Source organism: Telmatherina bonti, assembly GCF_933228915.1.
Source record: "Telmatherina bonti genome assembly, chromosome: 2".
NCBI classification, from domain to species: Eukaryota; Metazoa; Chordata; class Actinopteri; order Atheriniformes; family Telmatherinidae; genus Telmatherina; species Telmatherina bonti.
The window spans coordinates 13,487,070-13,504,826 of record NC_136620.1 but is presented as its reverse complement, the minus strand read 5'-3'; the positions used below and the strand labels follow the sequence as shown (position 1 = coordinate 13,504,826).

Here is a 17,757-nt window from a genome sequence, read left to right as displayed (position 1 = left end):
TACTTTTGATTGTGCACCATGTGAAACAAAGCAAGGCTATGAAAGTCTCAAATCTCTTCATTTGGCCAAACCAGCAAAGCAGCTGCTTGGCTACTGCAGTGTCCTCTTCAGGAAGTCCACCAAGAGGTGGTGAGGGAAGCCAAAATCCATCTGAGTTACCACAAAGCCCTGCAGCGCGGAGAGAGGGTGAGACAGAAGTTATGTGATTTAAACAAAACAAGGGCCAAAAAGAGAGCAAGGAGCCGCGCCTTACATCCTGATGAAGCACTTCAGGGTTGATGATGTCGAATAAGTTGGCCCCTTGCTTGTCCATCAGCCTGGTTACCTCGACGCCAAGAACTGGAACACACACCGCATTTCTCAGCAGGTGAAACAAGGTATGAGAATCACCTCATGAGGTACATCTAGCAGCGGTAGTTGCAGTTAGTAAAAGGCTGTATTAAAGTGGATTTTAGATCTCATTCGTGTGAGAAGGTTTGAGTGGAGCGTCTCACCAGACAGGACTTTGGGAAGGCCTATCTTCTCCACAGCTTCTCTAATGAACTCTTGCTCTGCCTTGTCATACAGCTGGACAGAAAAGTAAAGGCGACTGAACAAGTCAAACAGTAAAATAATATCCTGTATCTGTGGCTTCAGAATCTGGATGTTGCTCAGTTAAACATTTTACTGAGTACACAGAGATGCAAAATGTCAGTTGATGAAGATTTATGAATATTTAATCAGATTTTCTCTCTCTCTCTTTTTTTAAAATTTTGTTTAAAATACAGTAGGCTTGACCCCATATATCCCCGAATTTCTCAAGGGCAGGAGGGGAGTCGTCTTGTTTCCTCAACAGCCACATTAGCAGCAACTTCTCATGGATAAAAAACACCAGAACTATCCTTTAAGGACAGTATTACACAAAAACTGTCAAAGAAAATCTTACCAGTTTATTCTCTGAGGGCAGCTCAGCACGGAGTACTGTGACCCTACAGATAAGTCGGAGAAATATCATCACACACACAGCACAGAGCAGCAGCTTATTTACACAACGATAGTATGAAATCGTAGATCTGCTTCTTCTGTCCTGAATGAGGTAATAACAAAGCTCATGTAAGCATAACTGCTGTGATTAGGTACATTGATCTCAGTAACTTTAGTTTCCAGCTTTGAAGTTTAACATAAAATGAAATAGAAAAGAATGAAGATGGAACTAGCTTATGCTGTTTGCAGCTTTTAATGATGCTTGAACACAATCATGTCATTATTAGAGACACGGTCATCTCTCTTTTATTCTATGTAAATTTTTTTGTCTTAAATTCCAGTTTTCTTCACCTCTGATGGAAGATGTGCAAAGATTGCTGTTTATATTTGAAATGGAAACGATTTAGCTTCATCTTTAGTGATCTTGCATTTTTTTTGTTTTGTTTTCTCTTTCAAAGCAATTTTAGTGGGACTTTTATTAAATAAAAGATATGGATCACCAAGTTTAAAATAATAAAGGTGACCCCTTTATGTGCCACTTCATAACCACTTCAACTAGTTCATTTTATAACTTGCTTTCTCTTTTAATGTTGCAGATTGAAAGTGAATTTACTGACACTTCCTTCCTGGAAAGTACACACCGATGCACCATCTTTGTTTGGTATGAACAACTAAAGGGGCATCAGCCGCTGCTTTTTTGTGTCAACGCTGTAAAGCTGCTGTGTGTTGTGGCTGCAAGCTTTGTACTCATGTTACTTTTAATCCAATCTAAACTGGATAAGATGTCTAGCAGCCAGTTTCCAGTCAGTATACTGCTGTGTGAGAAATGTGCACGTATAAAGACCTGAGTTACTTCAACAAATAGATGAGAAGATCGGACAAACTGATGGCAATGAACACTGATCTGGACAAGAAGAAGGTTTTTAAACATGGATCTGTTGCAGTGTAGAAGACTTACAGGATCTGCTGGCAGCATATTGGTTTTTGGTACCAGAAGATACTTTTAGTACTTTTTTAGGAGGTTTGACTTGGCAGGTTTATGGGGAAATTAGATATGGTTTGTACTGTAGTATTGTGTAGTATTGTGTAGTTTCATTTAGCTGCACTTGTAGCAGTAGTAGTGGTTTGTGGATACATAACTATAACAATCCTCCAGAAACTTGATCTTGGAATTTCTATGATCTGAAATGATACTTGAGGAATGACATTTTGTCTTGCTTCCATTTCTTTATTAATTCTCTTTCATCTTATCTTTATGCAATGCTTCTACTTTGATACTTTTATCTTAGCACAAGTAAGAGAAGAAATGAAAATATGTTGCACAATAAGCAACAGTGAAAAGACATGAAAAAAACCCCCCAAGATTGATGAAAAGAAGAACAACTCTTAGCACTTTTACCTCACGATGTGTCCAGAAATTATTCATTTTTGTTATAAAAAAAAAAAATAAAAAAAAAGAATGCCAAGAAAGGTCTTACTCTTTCCATTTACTGTGCAGGGAGAGTTTCTTGTCGGCGTAGGAAGCTGTGACATCTACAACTACCTCCTACACACCAGGGAACAAACACAAAACATGAGTCAAACGAGAAGAAACCTCAATCTACAAAAATGTTTCGAGAATAAACCAAGCAGAGTTCTTCAACCCAAAGACTCAGGTCAACTAGTCCAGACCAGAGTCCAGACTAAACATGGAGATGCAGAATTTAGCTGTTATGCTACAAACAAGTGGAACAAGCTGCCAAAAAGTGGAGATTAAACTCTTACCAAATGTAGAAACCTTTAAATCCAGGTTAAAGAGAAAAGAAATCTCGTATACCTATGCATAAAATCTGCTCAGTAACTTTTAATTAATTCTGCTTTTAATTATTCTAATATAATTTATTGTTTTATTGTTATTTTTCTATTTGTGTTCTTTTATGCTTTTTATTATTTTTTTACACCATCTCTAATGCTCTTAATGTTTCATGTAGAGCACTTTGAACTGTCTTGTACATGAGAGGTGCTATACAATGAAAATCTTGCCTTGCCTCGGCTTGCCAACTCAAAATCATAGAAACACAGTGCCTAGACCTTCTGGGGTTTGCACGTAACAGCTTGAAATGCAACCAGCATTAAAATCTAGTGTGCAGAAGTACCACGGCTTCTGTGGGTCGCTTTAGTTGCTCGGAAAGTCCGGTTCAATCTGGGAAGGTGTGAATACGCTACTGAACCCTGATTTAGATGAAAGATATGGAACCCAGAACCCTGGACTGCCTACAAATGTTTGCCTCAGATCAATTCAAGAGAACCATATGCAGGAGGAACGCTGCAACGCACAGGGCAGTGTTGTTTCAATGCAAGGCATTGTGGGTAATAATATTTTTTACTTAGTTAGTTAGTTAGTTTATTTATTTCAAACAAATGAAAGAAAAAAGGAAAAGAAAAATTTACGTACATACCTATACATACATATGTACATATGTACATACACATACGTATATACATACATACACATACTAATTAAGAAAATAATATTAATCACAAATATTAATAATAATAACAATAATGATAATAATTCCTCATCAATTTGATAGTTAAATAAATTTGTGAGAAAAAGGAGTTTGAAAAAGGAGTGGGAAGAAGTGTACACTTATTTGGTATTCCCACTCCTTTCTACTCATCTAGTTTTCCATTCTGTCGCTGCAGTTTACTATCAATTTACTATATATATATTTACATTCACATATTTACATTTACACACACATTTCAATATATCTCCATTCATATAAACACATCCACACAGATATACTTACAGTCATATCTACAAAATATTACATAAATATCCATCTGCTTATAATATTCCTTATGTCGTTTTTTTTTTTTTTTTTTTCATTTTTTATCCCTCATCCATGTAATATAGTAAAAGTTCTGATAGAGACAGGGTTAATCCAAGGCTGCTAGGATTTGATGCAGCTCTTCTTGTTTGACACCTCAAATCATTGAAACCAAGTTACTTTTTCACGGAGAAAGTGGAAATGTAGAAATAATGACAGCCATCTGAATCACAATAATACTGTGCTGAGATCAGCATTCCTACTATAGACTCTTTTCTCTTCTGGTTAAATCTTCTGGATTATTTCACAATTTTTTCTCCCAATTTTCACTAATCTGGTACAAGAAAAAAAAAGAACATTTTTTTTCTTAACTTTCCAAAATGCAGAAAATGTTACAATTTACCACTTCAAAGAAGAGCATTGTTGTGCCACAGTGGAGTTCTCCAGCGGCCTGCGCCCAGACTCTCGTCTCTGTCGAGGTGTTAACAAAGGGAGTCCCAGAACTCCACACTCTTAGCTCCGGAGAGGCGGATCCCATCAGACACTGAACACAAACTCAAAGTAATGAATCTCTTCTGATAAAATCAAATCATTCAGGGATCGAATGTTTTGAATCTGACCTTTTTGATGTATTCAGGCATGACGCTGGAGAGATCCGTCCTGAAAAGTTCCTAAAATCACATTCATCGGATAAAGACCCTGTTTAAATCCCACTAAACCAAGGTGTCGGATGGATGTCTGCAGGCATTAAAGCCGATGCACTCACAGTGAGCTCCTCGGATGAGATGTTGAGCTGGAAGCGGCCATCTTGGTGAGCAGCAACAATCATTGGGTTAAAGACTTCATCTATGGTTAAAAGAGTAAGGTATCAATTCTACGTTCTGAATCACAGAAATGTGCCGCACAAACACACACGGATGTATTTTTGCAGATTTGGACTGGGTGGAAGTTGTCATGAATATAATGTCTCAGCTAGATTGTGTTTTCCCTTTTAGCTTGTCCCTTCTGAAGGGGTCGCCCCAGCAAATCATCACACTGGTGATTTGCCATGTTTAAACTGGATGCCCTTCCTGATGCAGCCCTCTGAATTTATCCGGGCTTGGGACTGCTCCTCGGAGAACAATCGTGTCCCCATCAGGGTTGCAGCATAGAGGAGCAGGACTCAAACTGCAGACACTCAGGTCAGTATCTCAGCTACATTAAACAGTAAAAAAAAAAAGGCATTGTGCTCATGCATGAAGCTGTTACTGGGATCTTTCCTGTTGCTGATGCCCTTGTAAAAAAAAAAAAAAAAAAAAAAAAGAAAGCAATGGCAAAGATCTGACCTGAAAACCAAAAGTAAAGCATCCTGTTTTCCGTCAGCTGTCTCGGATGGAAATAGGAGCCACTGACCACAGAAGATGTGTTGTTGTACTTGGTCAGCCCCTGAAAGGAAGGAAGAGAGCTCTAATGTTCTAATGTTATCTGAATTATAAGATTACCTTGATATCATGAACCACGATACATCCCACAAATCCCCAGTTTTACTAATCTAAAACCTGATTATTTGTACTAAATGAATCCTATAAAGTTTAGTTTTCATTGTTTAGAATAATTGTAAAGCATAAATTAATAAAACACGGATGCCAGAGGACGGGACTTGGTCAGTAGTACAAGTATTAGTTACCTTGTGATATGATTCGATGTAGTTAGCAGTGATGACGGGTGCAGCAGTGACACCAATATCCATAGTTATGCCTCCATCACTTAGGAAATGAGCTGGAAACACACAGAAACCAAAAGATGAAAATAAATAAATAAAAATGCCAAAAATGAAGATAGCCTCATATTTAGTTACATATAGGACTTTGGTTTACTGCAACAGTGAAGATTTTAGATTTTTATATAAGTCTTTATTAACCTTAACATGGCTGAAGGAGGAAAACTTTTATTTAATTTTGATTTGAGCATCTATCTTTCTTGATTCTGGCAACAAAATTTTTCTTTTACTATAAAATATATATATATAAGTTTAAAATCCAGCCAAGACAAGCAACAGGTTAGCAGTGAAAAACACAATAATGCAAACAAACACAATGAAAACAAATGAAAAGTTTACGACACCAAGTCTTTAAATTTAAAGTGGAACTATTATGTGCATTTCCGGCTAATTTAATTTTATTTCTGAGACCAGAAGGGCTGGGATTGATCGAGTTATTGTCACAAATCGCTTTGATTACTTCAGACCGACCCTCTCCGTAGGCTGTCAGATCAGCCTGTGGACAAAACGAGTGGATTGAGACTCTTCCGCATTAAGCCCCGCCTCCCGCCACTGCAGTACATCGGGAGCGCGCACCTCACCTGCTTTCACCGTCATTGTAACGTCTCATAAACAGAAGGATTAGGCTAATATGAACTCAATAAAAAAACAAAATACAGTGTCAACACATAGCATACAGCCCTACATGTTGGAACCTGAATCAGACCCTGAAAACAAAGTGGAAAACAGCAACCCACAGCAACGAATGCAGCAGGATGTCTCTCTTTGGTAAACTCACCAGCCATCGTTGGAAATAATTTTATCCCACGTTTTCCACCCGCCTGATGTATTTGTACATGTCCTTGTTAACCAGTAGAAGGTAACCAGTCACCGAACCTTATCCCCCGGGACGTCACAAGGATTTCCAAGTAGAAAAAACTCTAAACAATGCGTTGTTCGTCACCATGGAAACCGAACGGAGAGCGTGCTGGAACTCAAACTCAAACTCAAACATGCATTTAGGTGATAAAAACTGTGCCGTTCACATGTCTGATGAGGATTCAACACTGTAATACTGTAGAAAACTCAGAAAACTCAAAATGCCATAATAGCACCCCTTTAACATTAAAATCTAAAGACTAAGTGGAGATAAAATGGATCTAAAACAACTATTAGAGCTTGACAAATGTACTTTGAATAGTTTAAAGTTTAAATTCATTTACTGAGGGCAAGTTTTAAAAGTCAGCTGGTTTTTCAGTACATTTCCAGCAGTAATGGCAGAAAAACAGGAATATATTACAGGAGGAAGACAGGACAGATAGCTTGGAAGCAGACCAGGAATAGATTTATAGACAAGAACAATGTTTTAATCTGTGAGAAGACAAAAAACAAAAGCCATTCAACTTCAGTAAACAATATGCAGCAGACACATGTTTTTCTTTTTCCTCCTGGCTGAGGATCATGACGCTTTTGTATCTGCAGTGACACACAGACTCGTGACCGTGAATAGTGAGAACAGAGGAAGGTTCAGGAGCTTTGACCTTAAATGTGAGAACATATTGTGAATTTAGTTTTGTTCAATTTATTTTAAATCAAACTGTCTAATCTGGATACTGTAATGGTACTATCAGAGAAACCATTTAACATTCCACAAATGGTTTCACAACAGCGACAGTAGGTCATAAGTTAGAGTCAGAAGTTTTTATTTCAGTTCACAAAAAAGGAGATTTTTTTTATTTATGATTAGTGAAAATATGGAATATTACGGAAGCGTAGAGCTGTCATCCTCATAAAAAAAAAGTTTGGGCCTTATTACGCTATGATAGTTTATTGTAAAAACGTGAAATGTATCACGTTATAACGTGATATGTTTTATTGTAAAAACGTATAACCACTTGAACGCTGGAGGGATTACATCTCTCAGCTGGCCCGGGAGTGCCTTGGGATCCCCCCGTAGAGTTGGCGAATGTGGCTGGGGAGGGGGAAGTCTGGGCTTCCCTCCTTAGGCTGCTGCCCCCGCGATCAGACCCCCGATAAGCGGTAGAGGAGGGATGGATAGATGGCACTTGGATGCACCGATGATGTTTGCATTCATAGAGATTCTCCCGCCGCTCAAGTTTCAATTAGAAATGATGCCACATCATGGGGATTGGACTCATTTTTCCTTCTGTACAGACCCATGTCTTTTAAAACTGTCCTTAAACTACGCTATTTATTATAATGGATCGAAAGTGTTCCAAAGCACCATAATTTCACAATGTCTCGACCCAAGTATGAAGAAAAACTCTATCAAGTCCTGTAAATGAGCCATTTGTGATCTCCTACCCACCCCGCACACAATTTCCTCATCTAAAGTCGAAAATTATCAAGTTCACGTTTTCAGATACATGATATGTTTCACGTTTTTACAATAAACTATCACGTTATAACGTAATAAGACCCAAACATTTTTTTATGAGGATGACAGCTCTACGCTTCCGTAGAATATAGACATTTGAGGGCATTATAAAAAAGAAAAAGTTGGGTGAACTTAAAATTTCAAGGCAACAAACTTCGATAAAATTTTAAGTTGAACAGCTAAACTAAATATTTTAAGTTTTGCTTTTGAGTTTGCTCAACTCTAAATTAGGATTTTTTACAACTCAATTGTTAAGTTCCACTAAATTATAATTTTATATTGTAATAACTTTTCATCTTTACTTCTGGTAACTTTTCCACAAGTTGTACTAATTTAAAAATCTACATGTTTATAACTTTTAGTCCTTACTTGCTCTAACTCTTTCATAAGTTGTGATAATGTATCATTTTACACTGTAATAACTCAAATTCTTTCACAAAATCCATTTGAATTTGATTAAGTCAGTATAGCAGAATAATTTAAGAGTAATTTAAAGTTGCACACTGCTACAGTTTTTAATGTAACTCAACTTCATAATTTAACTTCAATCACTTCTAATCAAATGCATAAATAATTACAGGTGTTTTATTTTGTTTAATGGGTGAAAAAGCTTCAAATTGTCTTGAATTGCTCTTCATGATCAGAATAAGAGATAGCTAAAAAGAAAAAAAAAACCTGTTTAAAAGAGATTATCACAGTTTTTTCGTTTTTTTTTAAAAAGATGAAATTATACTTATTTTGGTTCGGGAAGTTATGTTCTTAAAAAATACTAAATAAATGCAAAATATTCCTACTCTGCATGTAATCAGACGCCATTTGCTTTGATGCCTTGTTTGTGCAAAAGACAATAAAAATGAACAATCTTTTACACTGTTTAGGAAGTTAAAAAAGCAAAACACTCCTGCTTATTGTCAGGAAACTTGTCTCAGTCACGTCGGGCTGCTCCAACTTGACAACAACCTGAAACATTCCTCTTAGATACTAATTACTAAGTGAAAAAACATTGGACTATCCATGTATATCTGTACCTTTTCAAATATTTTTAACCCATAAAGCCAAATGTATCATATTTGATACAGTTTCTACAGCATTTTGCATCACCATATGGTAGAAACGTTACTGTTGTACAGGGTATGATAGTGGTCTCCTGGTGGACACCAGAAAGCAGTACACTACAATAATTCTGACCAATCACATGGTCATAAATTATGAAAATACTAAATAATTAACTGTTAAAAAATGTTTTCAGATTTTGTTTGAAAGCAAGATATTAATTTCAGATGTTAAAAACGAGACTTTTCTGCCCAGTGGCTCAAGGTTGGGCTTTAAAAGGTTAATTGGAATGGCACCGAGTACATTGGCAGAGTTATATAAAAACACATAAAACAAATCAAATTTAATCAAGTCTGAGACATAACACAAAGCCCCTCTCACATGTGACACACCCACCTGCTGTGTCTTGAATGAAGTCAGCTAGTATGTCTGCCAGCTTATTGATCTCCTTACAAATCTGCATTAAAAGACAGATTTAGCATCGTTGTAATTTGATCAAAGACAGAAATGAACCCAATAAGTTGTCTGATATTACGTCCTCACCTGCCCTTTGATGACCAGCTTGACGGTGAAGGTGACAAAGTCAGTGAAGAGCTTCTTCAGCCAGTTCGGCCTGATCAATGCAAGCAAGACAGACGTTAACAGGCTGCAGAACGACAATCCGTGTGGTGACATCAGGTGCAGTTTCGTCACTCACTGTTTGTCTCCCTGCAGGTGAAGACGAAGCTTGTGGAAATTCAGAAAACAATCAGATGTGTCTGCCGCTACTTTTCCGTCACCGCAGTCTGACAGAGGAGGCAGGAAGGGAACAGGACGAGGAAGCACGGATCAGATAAAAAACAAGAAGAAAGGAAACTTGTGCTTTATAATATGAAATCAGTCATCGTGGTCTGCTTTAAATACAGAACCTGAAAGATCCCGAAACTTCCTGACAGGGAACGCTTAGGTGTCTTGCAAAGCATCAGACATTTTTGTTTAGTGTGGCTGGTTGTCACTTCTTATGACTTAGATGACATATTGGGTCCAGTGAAGCTAATAGTGCTATCACACTGCTGATACTGTCAATATGTATCGCAGACACACAACTGACATTAAAACCGGTCAAATCTATCAGAAAGGCTTACATTTCTCACAGGTCTTTATCAACCCTCTGATGCATGAAGTATTAAAAAAAAAAAAAAAAGACAAATTTTTCACAAAATAGTTTACTTCTAGATATTCATACATTGTTTAAAAAAAAAAGATCAAATTTAAAGCTGAAAATGAATTTTTTTTTATTTATTCTATGAAATTAATCATTAAAGTATATGTTGTTATTTATATAATATAAATAGAACATGAAAATATAACTATGATTTTTTTTTGTCCTGTTTATCACTGAAGCAAATATATGTTCAATTTTATACTATACTTATTCTTCAGTGAAAGGCAGCCTATTGGATGATTCGCTAATGTCCATTTAAAAGACTAATTTGCAAATATACCATCCTCACCTGCATATACAAGGAAATAGCCTTTAAATAGGCGTCCACTGTATTAGACCCTATCAAAGATGTAAAAATTTCAACTATAAATAGTCTTAAAGTGATCAAGTTGTGTCATTATTGTGTGCAAAAAAACCCTAATAAAAGGAAGTTGAGGTCACGACATGCAAATGGCAGTTTTGCACATCCTGTAATGCAGCAGTGCCTCAGCCCAGTCCTTAAGAGCTTCTGTCCTGCAAAGTTTAGATGCAGCCTACAAAGCTGAAGGACTCTACTTAGGCATGGCTTCTGTAATGTTTGTTAGCCAGAAACTCATCGATAATAACATGTTATCATGAAAGAAGAAGCTCTTTTTACTCAAGGTCAAGATGCGAATATGGTGAGCTTCTAGTGGTAAGTTTTCTTTACCAGTTTTTCTAATGCAGCATGGTTTTGGACGACGGGAGGAACCAACAGTACCCAGAGAAAACCCACGCATACGCAGGTACAAACTTCCAATGTTAACATATAACCCGATGCATAAATTATTACTTTTTACTTCCACAGACAATTTCCTTTATCTTTAATATTATTTAACTTTTTATTTATTTGTTCTATTCTATAGAAATGTCTAAAATAGTATTTTGTCATGTTTATATAACAGAAAAATTCTATAAAAATTGACTATTATAATTTTCTTATCCTCTTTATCACCGAGGTAAAGTTGATAATTACATGTACGTGAAAATTTATACTATATTTGTTGATTCTTCAGTGAGTGCCAGTGTGCTGGTGACTCTCCTAATGTCCACTGAAGTGGCAAAATTGCAAATATTGATATACTAGAAAACATTCTTGGAATAGGTATCAGATGTAGTGCACACGATGCATCATGGGGTTAATGTAATTATTGCCACCATGACAGTCAGGTATACTTGTTTTATGGAATGCACATTTTGAGGCCCGGTTAACAGGATGTCCTTGTTAAATCATGACACGAGCTTTTATATCTCTTTGGATTTGGTATTTAGAAACTGTGCTGGATTTCCCACCAAGCAGCACTTTGTTTTTTTTCTGTTTTTGTTCTGTGTTTTCATATTTCTCCCACTAAGTTCAGACTCTTTTCCAGTCTGTTTTCCCCCCCCCCCTTTTTTTTAAATCTAATTTTCTAGACTACAGCTTTGTGTTGACTTCTTCTCTTTAACCTCCTGCTTGTTACACTGCATCAGGGTCTAATTACACACATCATGTGGCACTTATCCTGCAGTTACAATTGCATTAAATCTTCATTTTATTTTATGACATGTTAAACTGAGATGACATCTTTGCCATCTCTTCATGTAAAAATATTAATATGAAAACTATATCTTAAAATAAGAAATGTGTTCAGTGAGTTCAAAGAAAATGATAACAATTTGAAATAGTTAAGAAAAGCGTGCCATAAATACTTCAGAGCTTATAACCTCTGTAAATATACTTACAAAGTTTGGGGTTGATTCCAAGATCAATCTGAGAATCAATCTCAAAATCGACACTCTGTTCAAAGTTGACACTAAAAAAGACAAACAGGAAAAACAGATGGTTTTTAATTCACATTAATTGATTTCTGGCTCTTAGTGTCACGTTCTCTGCTCTTCCTGAGTTGTTCAGTGGATTCTGTTCACCTGGGATTGTCTGATTCCACTCTGCTTCCTGCTTCCCGCTTTGACAGAGAATCAGTCCTATTTATTCCACTTTGGCTTCCCAAATTACCACTTGGTCCCCACACTACTTAACCTCACTTCATTCTGCCCTTCTCTTGTCAGATTATCAGCACAGCTACCTGTCTGGTGGAAATCCTGCATTATCTTACTGTCTTCAAGATTGCCATCCAGCTTCTGTCTGCGGATTATCCCTCTTGCCTTGCCCATGTCGGATACCATCTGCCTGTCTCTGGATTTTGATCCCCGCCTTGCCTCTGGACCCTATGCTTCTATATACTGACCATTGCCTGACCTCTGACCCTGCCTTTTGAATTTTGGACTTTTCAACTTCCTTACCTCGTCCTTTAGGACCAGTCAAGTATTATCAGACTCTTTCCCCTGGTTCTAACAAAGCTGATTTATTTGTACTCCTAGTCCTGTGTTTGGTTGAATATCCTGGTCCTCACAGTCAATTATTACACTTACTTGGCTTAAAGTAAATGCTTTCTACAGATACACAAATATAATCAATATTCAAACAAAATATGAATTTGGACCAACTAAAAATGAAAGCAAAGGGATTAAAAATGTAATTTAAGAGGCGTGACTTTATAGCTTCATGACAAATAAAAATGGAGAATAATCATTGCTAAATTTAGTCTAACAGCTAACATAGCAAGTTAAACTGAGAATTGTCCACTTAGAGGTTGCTAAACTTTTACATTGCTGGTCGTTAAGCTAACAGGCTTGTAGCAGTAAAACCACGTGGACTTATGTTTATAACAAAACCTCCATCCATTTTTCATACGCTACAGGTCGGGTCGCGGGGGGCAGCAGCCTAAAGAGGGAAGTCCAGACTTCTCTCTTCCTCTTCAGTAAAGTAATGTTGTTGGGTTTTATTGATTAAAAAATAAACTAATCTCATCAATTTATTGGGCTGATTGTAACATTAGCCTCTCTGTTTTCCAACACAAACTAAAGAAGTTCCTTTATTTTCTGCTCTCTTTTGCCGTTCTGTTTGTTTTAAAAAAAACAAATGGTGCAACGTATGTCTGATTTTAATGTAGCACCATAAAATTAATGAAAAGATAAAAAAATTCACCAATCTCGTGCCATGTGACATTTATTTTTTATTTAATCTGTTTTAGCTAATAATAACAAACTGGTGTTTAACTGGGATTTTTTTTTTTTTTTTTTTTTTTGGTGTTTTTTCCCTTTTTTCCATCATATGCACTTTTCCATATTCTGTCTCTGACTTGAGGAAAAAAATGTGACGTAGGCTGTTCAGACACTCACAGCCAGCTGCCGTATCCATACTTGATGGTCCCTTTGAACACTGCAGACACGTTGCTAATCTCCAGGGCAATGCCTTCTCCTGGAAGCAGCTCGAAGGCACTCCGACCAATTGACAGGTTGTGAATCTCCAAACTGCAAAGATTAAAAAAGAAGCATAATATGATGCCATGTAATTCTGTGTAAACAAGTGTAGTTTTTTCTTTCACTTACTTGTCCAGGCCATATGAGACTTTGCCGATAAAGAGGAGGGATTTCTCTCCCTGCATACTCGGGTACCGGGCATGTTGAAAAGCTGCTTCAATCACTTTAGTTGTTTTCTCGTTTACTGTCAGCAACAGATAAACAGCAACATGTTGGCAAAGATACAAAAATACAAATTGACACGTGAACAGGAGAGGAGTACGAATTAAACTGCAAACGTCTGACAGAGTTGTTATTATTATCAGAGTGGTCATACAGACAATAAACATGTGACAGCACACAGTTAGGTTTCAGCATTTCACTGATAAGTAGCCGACAGTCATTTTAGGACAGAAACTACTCTGGATAATTGCACCTTGATGATGCAGTCGAGAGAAAATGACTACGCTGAGGAAATCTGTATTTACAGCACACTGAGGGAGGTGAATCTGCCACCTTTCTTCATGCAAATCGACAACACAGAAAAGCAACTGGATGGGAAAATGCAGGTCAGCATCAACATGATGTGAATTTATCGGTAATTCTGAGTTAGTCACACATCTTCCAGATTCAGTACGAGGAAGCTGGTAGGGTAAAGTAAACAAGAAAGTCTGGTGCTTCTGATTAAGAGGTTTACTTTCTGACATGCGGCCTCTGCTGGAACATGTGTTGCTAAGATGTCCTACACATAGAAATCCAGGATTTACAGAAGTAATTATATATGAAAAACTTGTCTGATGTTTCCATTGAGAAAATCTTCATTTTAACCATTAATCTTATAAACAGTTCATGCAGTTTCAGTGTTTTGCACTTTGTACAGTTAACAAACAAGTGAAGAGTCAACTACCTGATCTCCCTGATGATTAATAAGCCTGCATCCCTCCACTCTGAAGTTTTGCCTGCAGACTCCTAAGTGTGTCTGTGTGAATATGCAGAGGACATCCTGCATTATGCTGGATGACAACCAGGGAGGTCTTAAGCCCCCCTTACAACCCTTAATGTGATAAATAAGGTTTGGGTAACATATTTAACTAAATGGTGCAGATAATATACTTAAATGATGTGTAATTCATGATGAATTACAATGTATAATAATGTATAACAAAGAGTTTATCATGAATTCCTGTTGCTTATCATGAACTAATGATGATCTCAATGTTGATTCATGTGATCACTTGACCCCTATTTGATCATCATCATCATCGTTGATATTTCATCAACATTTTGACAAATATACCAGTTTAGATGGCAACATATCATTTAATTCCCTGCTACTGATCCTATTATTTCATTTTTATTTAATCCAAGACACACTCAAAGTTCCCCTGGGTGAACATGGATATGTAAAAGCACTTGGGGTGACTATTAGGGTTTTCAAATCGCTGCATTATTGCAGTATATTTAACAAAGATATGACACTGGTATATTTGGAAATGTTTTACATCAAATATATAGCTTTAGTAACTAAAAAAAAGAATCATTCAACCTTTAATAATAGTCACTCAAACGCTTTTACATGTTCACCCAAGATAACTTCTTTGACTGTGTCTTGCACAAATTAAAAAAAAAAAAAATCAGTAGCAGGGACTGAAATGATATATTTATATATAAATTGGCAAATATGTCGACATACAACAGTGAATTAGTGTTTGTGACTTTATGATCAGTAAGGGGTCAATGAATCAACATTGAGATCATCATTAGGTCATGATGAGCAACAGGAATTCATGAAAAAGTCTTCATTAATTAATGCATTAGTTCATCATGAGTTACTTAAGTATTTGGTTTGTACCAGTATTGTAAAGTGTTACCAAGGTTTTTTTTTTTTTTAATGTATGGCTTAAAAAGAAGGAAATTAGGAAGGAAAGCTGATAAAACTGAATCTCTTACTAAATGGATTTTTTTTTAATTTATTTTTTTTTAAATTTTTTTATCATATTAAGCATGTTTTCATGGAAATGCTTCTGCTTAATAAGGCAGCAAACCTTCTCAGTCTCCGCACACCCATGTCTTAATTCTCTTTTTCTTTTAGTTGGACAAAAGTACTGATTGTAAGGAGGGGGTGCTTTCACATGTTTTGACCTGTTATTTCAACCATAACAAAGTGCACAAATGTTAACTACCTCAGAACTAAAAACTTGGAACTAAAAACCCAGAGTTAAACCTGAAGTTATCTCTTTGAGCGGCTGTTCTGGCTGCATACAACAGGCCACTGTTATAGCAAGCTTTATACTGTAATCTGGTATTTTAATGCAACTGTCTGCATTTGTGATGCAGGCTTCAAATGTTGTGCAACCCTCATCACCTTTCTCTGAAAGGAATCTTTTATATGGTAGACCACTTAATCATTTACAGTTTCATTACATACACTTCTAAAATACATTGAATGAATGGTTTATGATAGGAAAAGAAGACATTAAAACTTACACACAACAGCGGCAGGGTAGGTAAGCCTGCACACAATCCCGGTGAACCTGTAGGCTGAAGCAGAGTCCGGCAGGCAGCTGTGGGTTGTTCCACACAAAGACAGAAGCAGCAAGAGGAGCAGCAGCGGTGGGAAACCAGCACCACGCATTTTGCTTGCTTGTTTTGTTCCCAGAGTGGATTGCAACTGTGAACGTCAAAATTTGATTCCCTGCTTTGAAAGCTCTACACCTACTAACCCACTATCATACAGGGTTCAGCGCCCTGTCCTTTATCCAATCAGAGACAGACAACCACACTTTGAAGGGACTTGGAGGGACAAACACTGACTCAGGTTTGGCCAAAAAACTGGTCAAAGTACAACCTTTTTCATAATGTGACAGCTACAGTTTTCAACGGCACACATAAAACAGATCTTTCACTGCCTTAAAAAACAAGAAAAAAACAAAACAAAAATTAGGTAAATGTTGCTTAAAATAAGATCAATTATCTGCCAACAAAACAAGAAAATTTGGCTAGTCAAGATTTACCAAAACAAGTAAAAATACTCTTAAAACGAGAGGAATTCACTGGCATAAAAAATAAGAATTATCTTACCTTTAAAAAAAAAATGAGCATATTAGATTTCAGTTTTTGCAGTGTTGTTTACAACACAGGCAGGTCCAATGATAACAATAACAGAGGTCGGTAAAATGAGTCGACATAACCCAGAAAATGCCTTAAAACAATTTGCATCAACAGCGTCTCTTCCTGCTCAGTCCAGCTACAGCCGCTACATTCAGATCCAACTTTCTCCTAACAAAGAGGGCTTGAACAGTGAAACTAGATACAGGAGCCGAGTGGAAGTGTCCAGTCCCTGCTGGTGACTCCCCAGTAGCTACTGACTGGAGCTGTTCTCCTCCAAATCTCCCAGGTGACTGATTTGGATTTGACCTGACAGTAAAAGAGAGGCGAGGAGAGAGGGGGAGGTACGTCAGGGTACGGACAAAAACTGGAGATAACAAAGTGTGTTCCTGATGGAGTTAAGGCCTCTGACAGGAGTCTGTTTGTTTATGTGTGTCAATGGTCACCACAAGCGCAGCGTTTGCTGACGATTGATTGGCTTTTCCTGTTTGAAAAGATATGAGATGTGACTGTAGCTAAACCCTGGTCTGATAAATGTCCATTTCTTTTGAGGCTGCAGACGGTCAGAGCAGATATTTAACAGGAATTGGCAGTCTGTGCTCATACTGGTGTGATAGTTGTGGGTAACAGGGATGTCCTGCTAAATCTAAGCTTGCAAATTTTCCAAATGGTGTGGCATGCTATAAACGGTGTGGTTAAAAGTCTGAGAAAACCAGTGAGGAAGCTCAGAACAAATTGTCTCCCTTTTCTTCAACACTAAGACCCCAAAAACATTATTTAAATCTGATTATCGGAGTTATTCCAGCAGTTTCAGGTGTTAGAAAAGTTGGGCCTTTTCTATCTTAATGTGTTTAATCGATGTTTAGATGCATCTCAGTGGAAGTCTTTAGCAGACTGAACTCCTTTGGTCTTCTTGTGGAAACTCTGAGCTGCATTTGGGCTCTTTATTGTGCAGCTGAAGCATGTATGAAGAATGCACGGCTGCTTCTTTTTGTTCCCTTTGGCCCCAATTCAGCTCCAGTGTCCAGTTAGATTCCCTCCAGCATCATAACTGATGTGTGTGCTAGAATTAACTTTATTCTGTATGTTGATAATTAATTTTCCATCTCTCAGTCAACAAAGC

General features: G+C 37.1%; 1 protein-coding gene across 1 annotated transcript; it reads right to left on the bottom strand.

The window, feature by feature from the left end:
• Positions 1 to 90: 90 nt before the first annotated feature.
• cetp (cholesteryl ester transfer protein, plasma) lies at positions 91 to 16,161 on the bottom strand (the record flags this gene model as incomplete). Its single annotated transcript, XM_079256265.1, has 16 exons — positions 91 to 168; positions 254 to 339; positions 495 to 589; positions 2,442 to 2,509; positions 4,180 to 4,320; positions 4,397 to 4,447; positions 4,543 to 4,622; positions 5,102 to 5,201; positions 5,443 to 5,534; positions 9,362 to 9,422; positions 9,509 to 9,578; positions 9,663 to 9,750; positions 11,910 to 11,980; positions 13,407 to 13,538; positions 13,617 to 13,731; positions 16,014 to 16,161. 16 exons carry the CDS (start codon positions 16,159 to 16,161, stop codon positions 91 to 93), a joined length of 1,476 nt encoding a protein of 491 aa, XP_079112391.1.
• Positions 16,162 to 17,757: the final 1,596 nt, after the last annotated feature.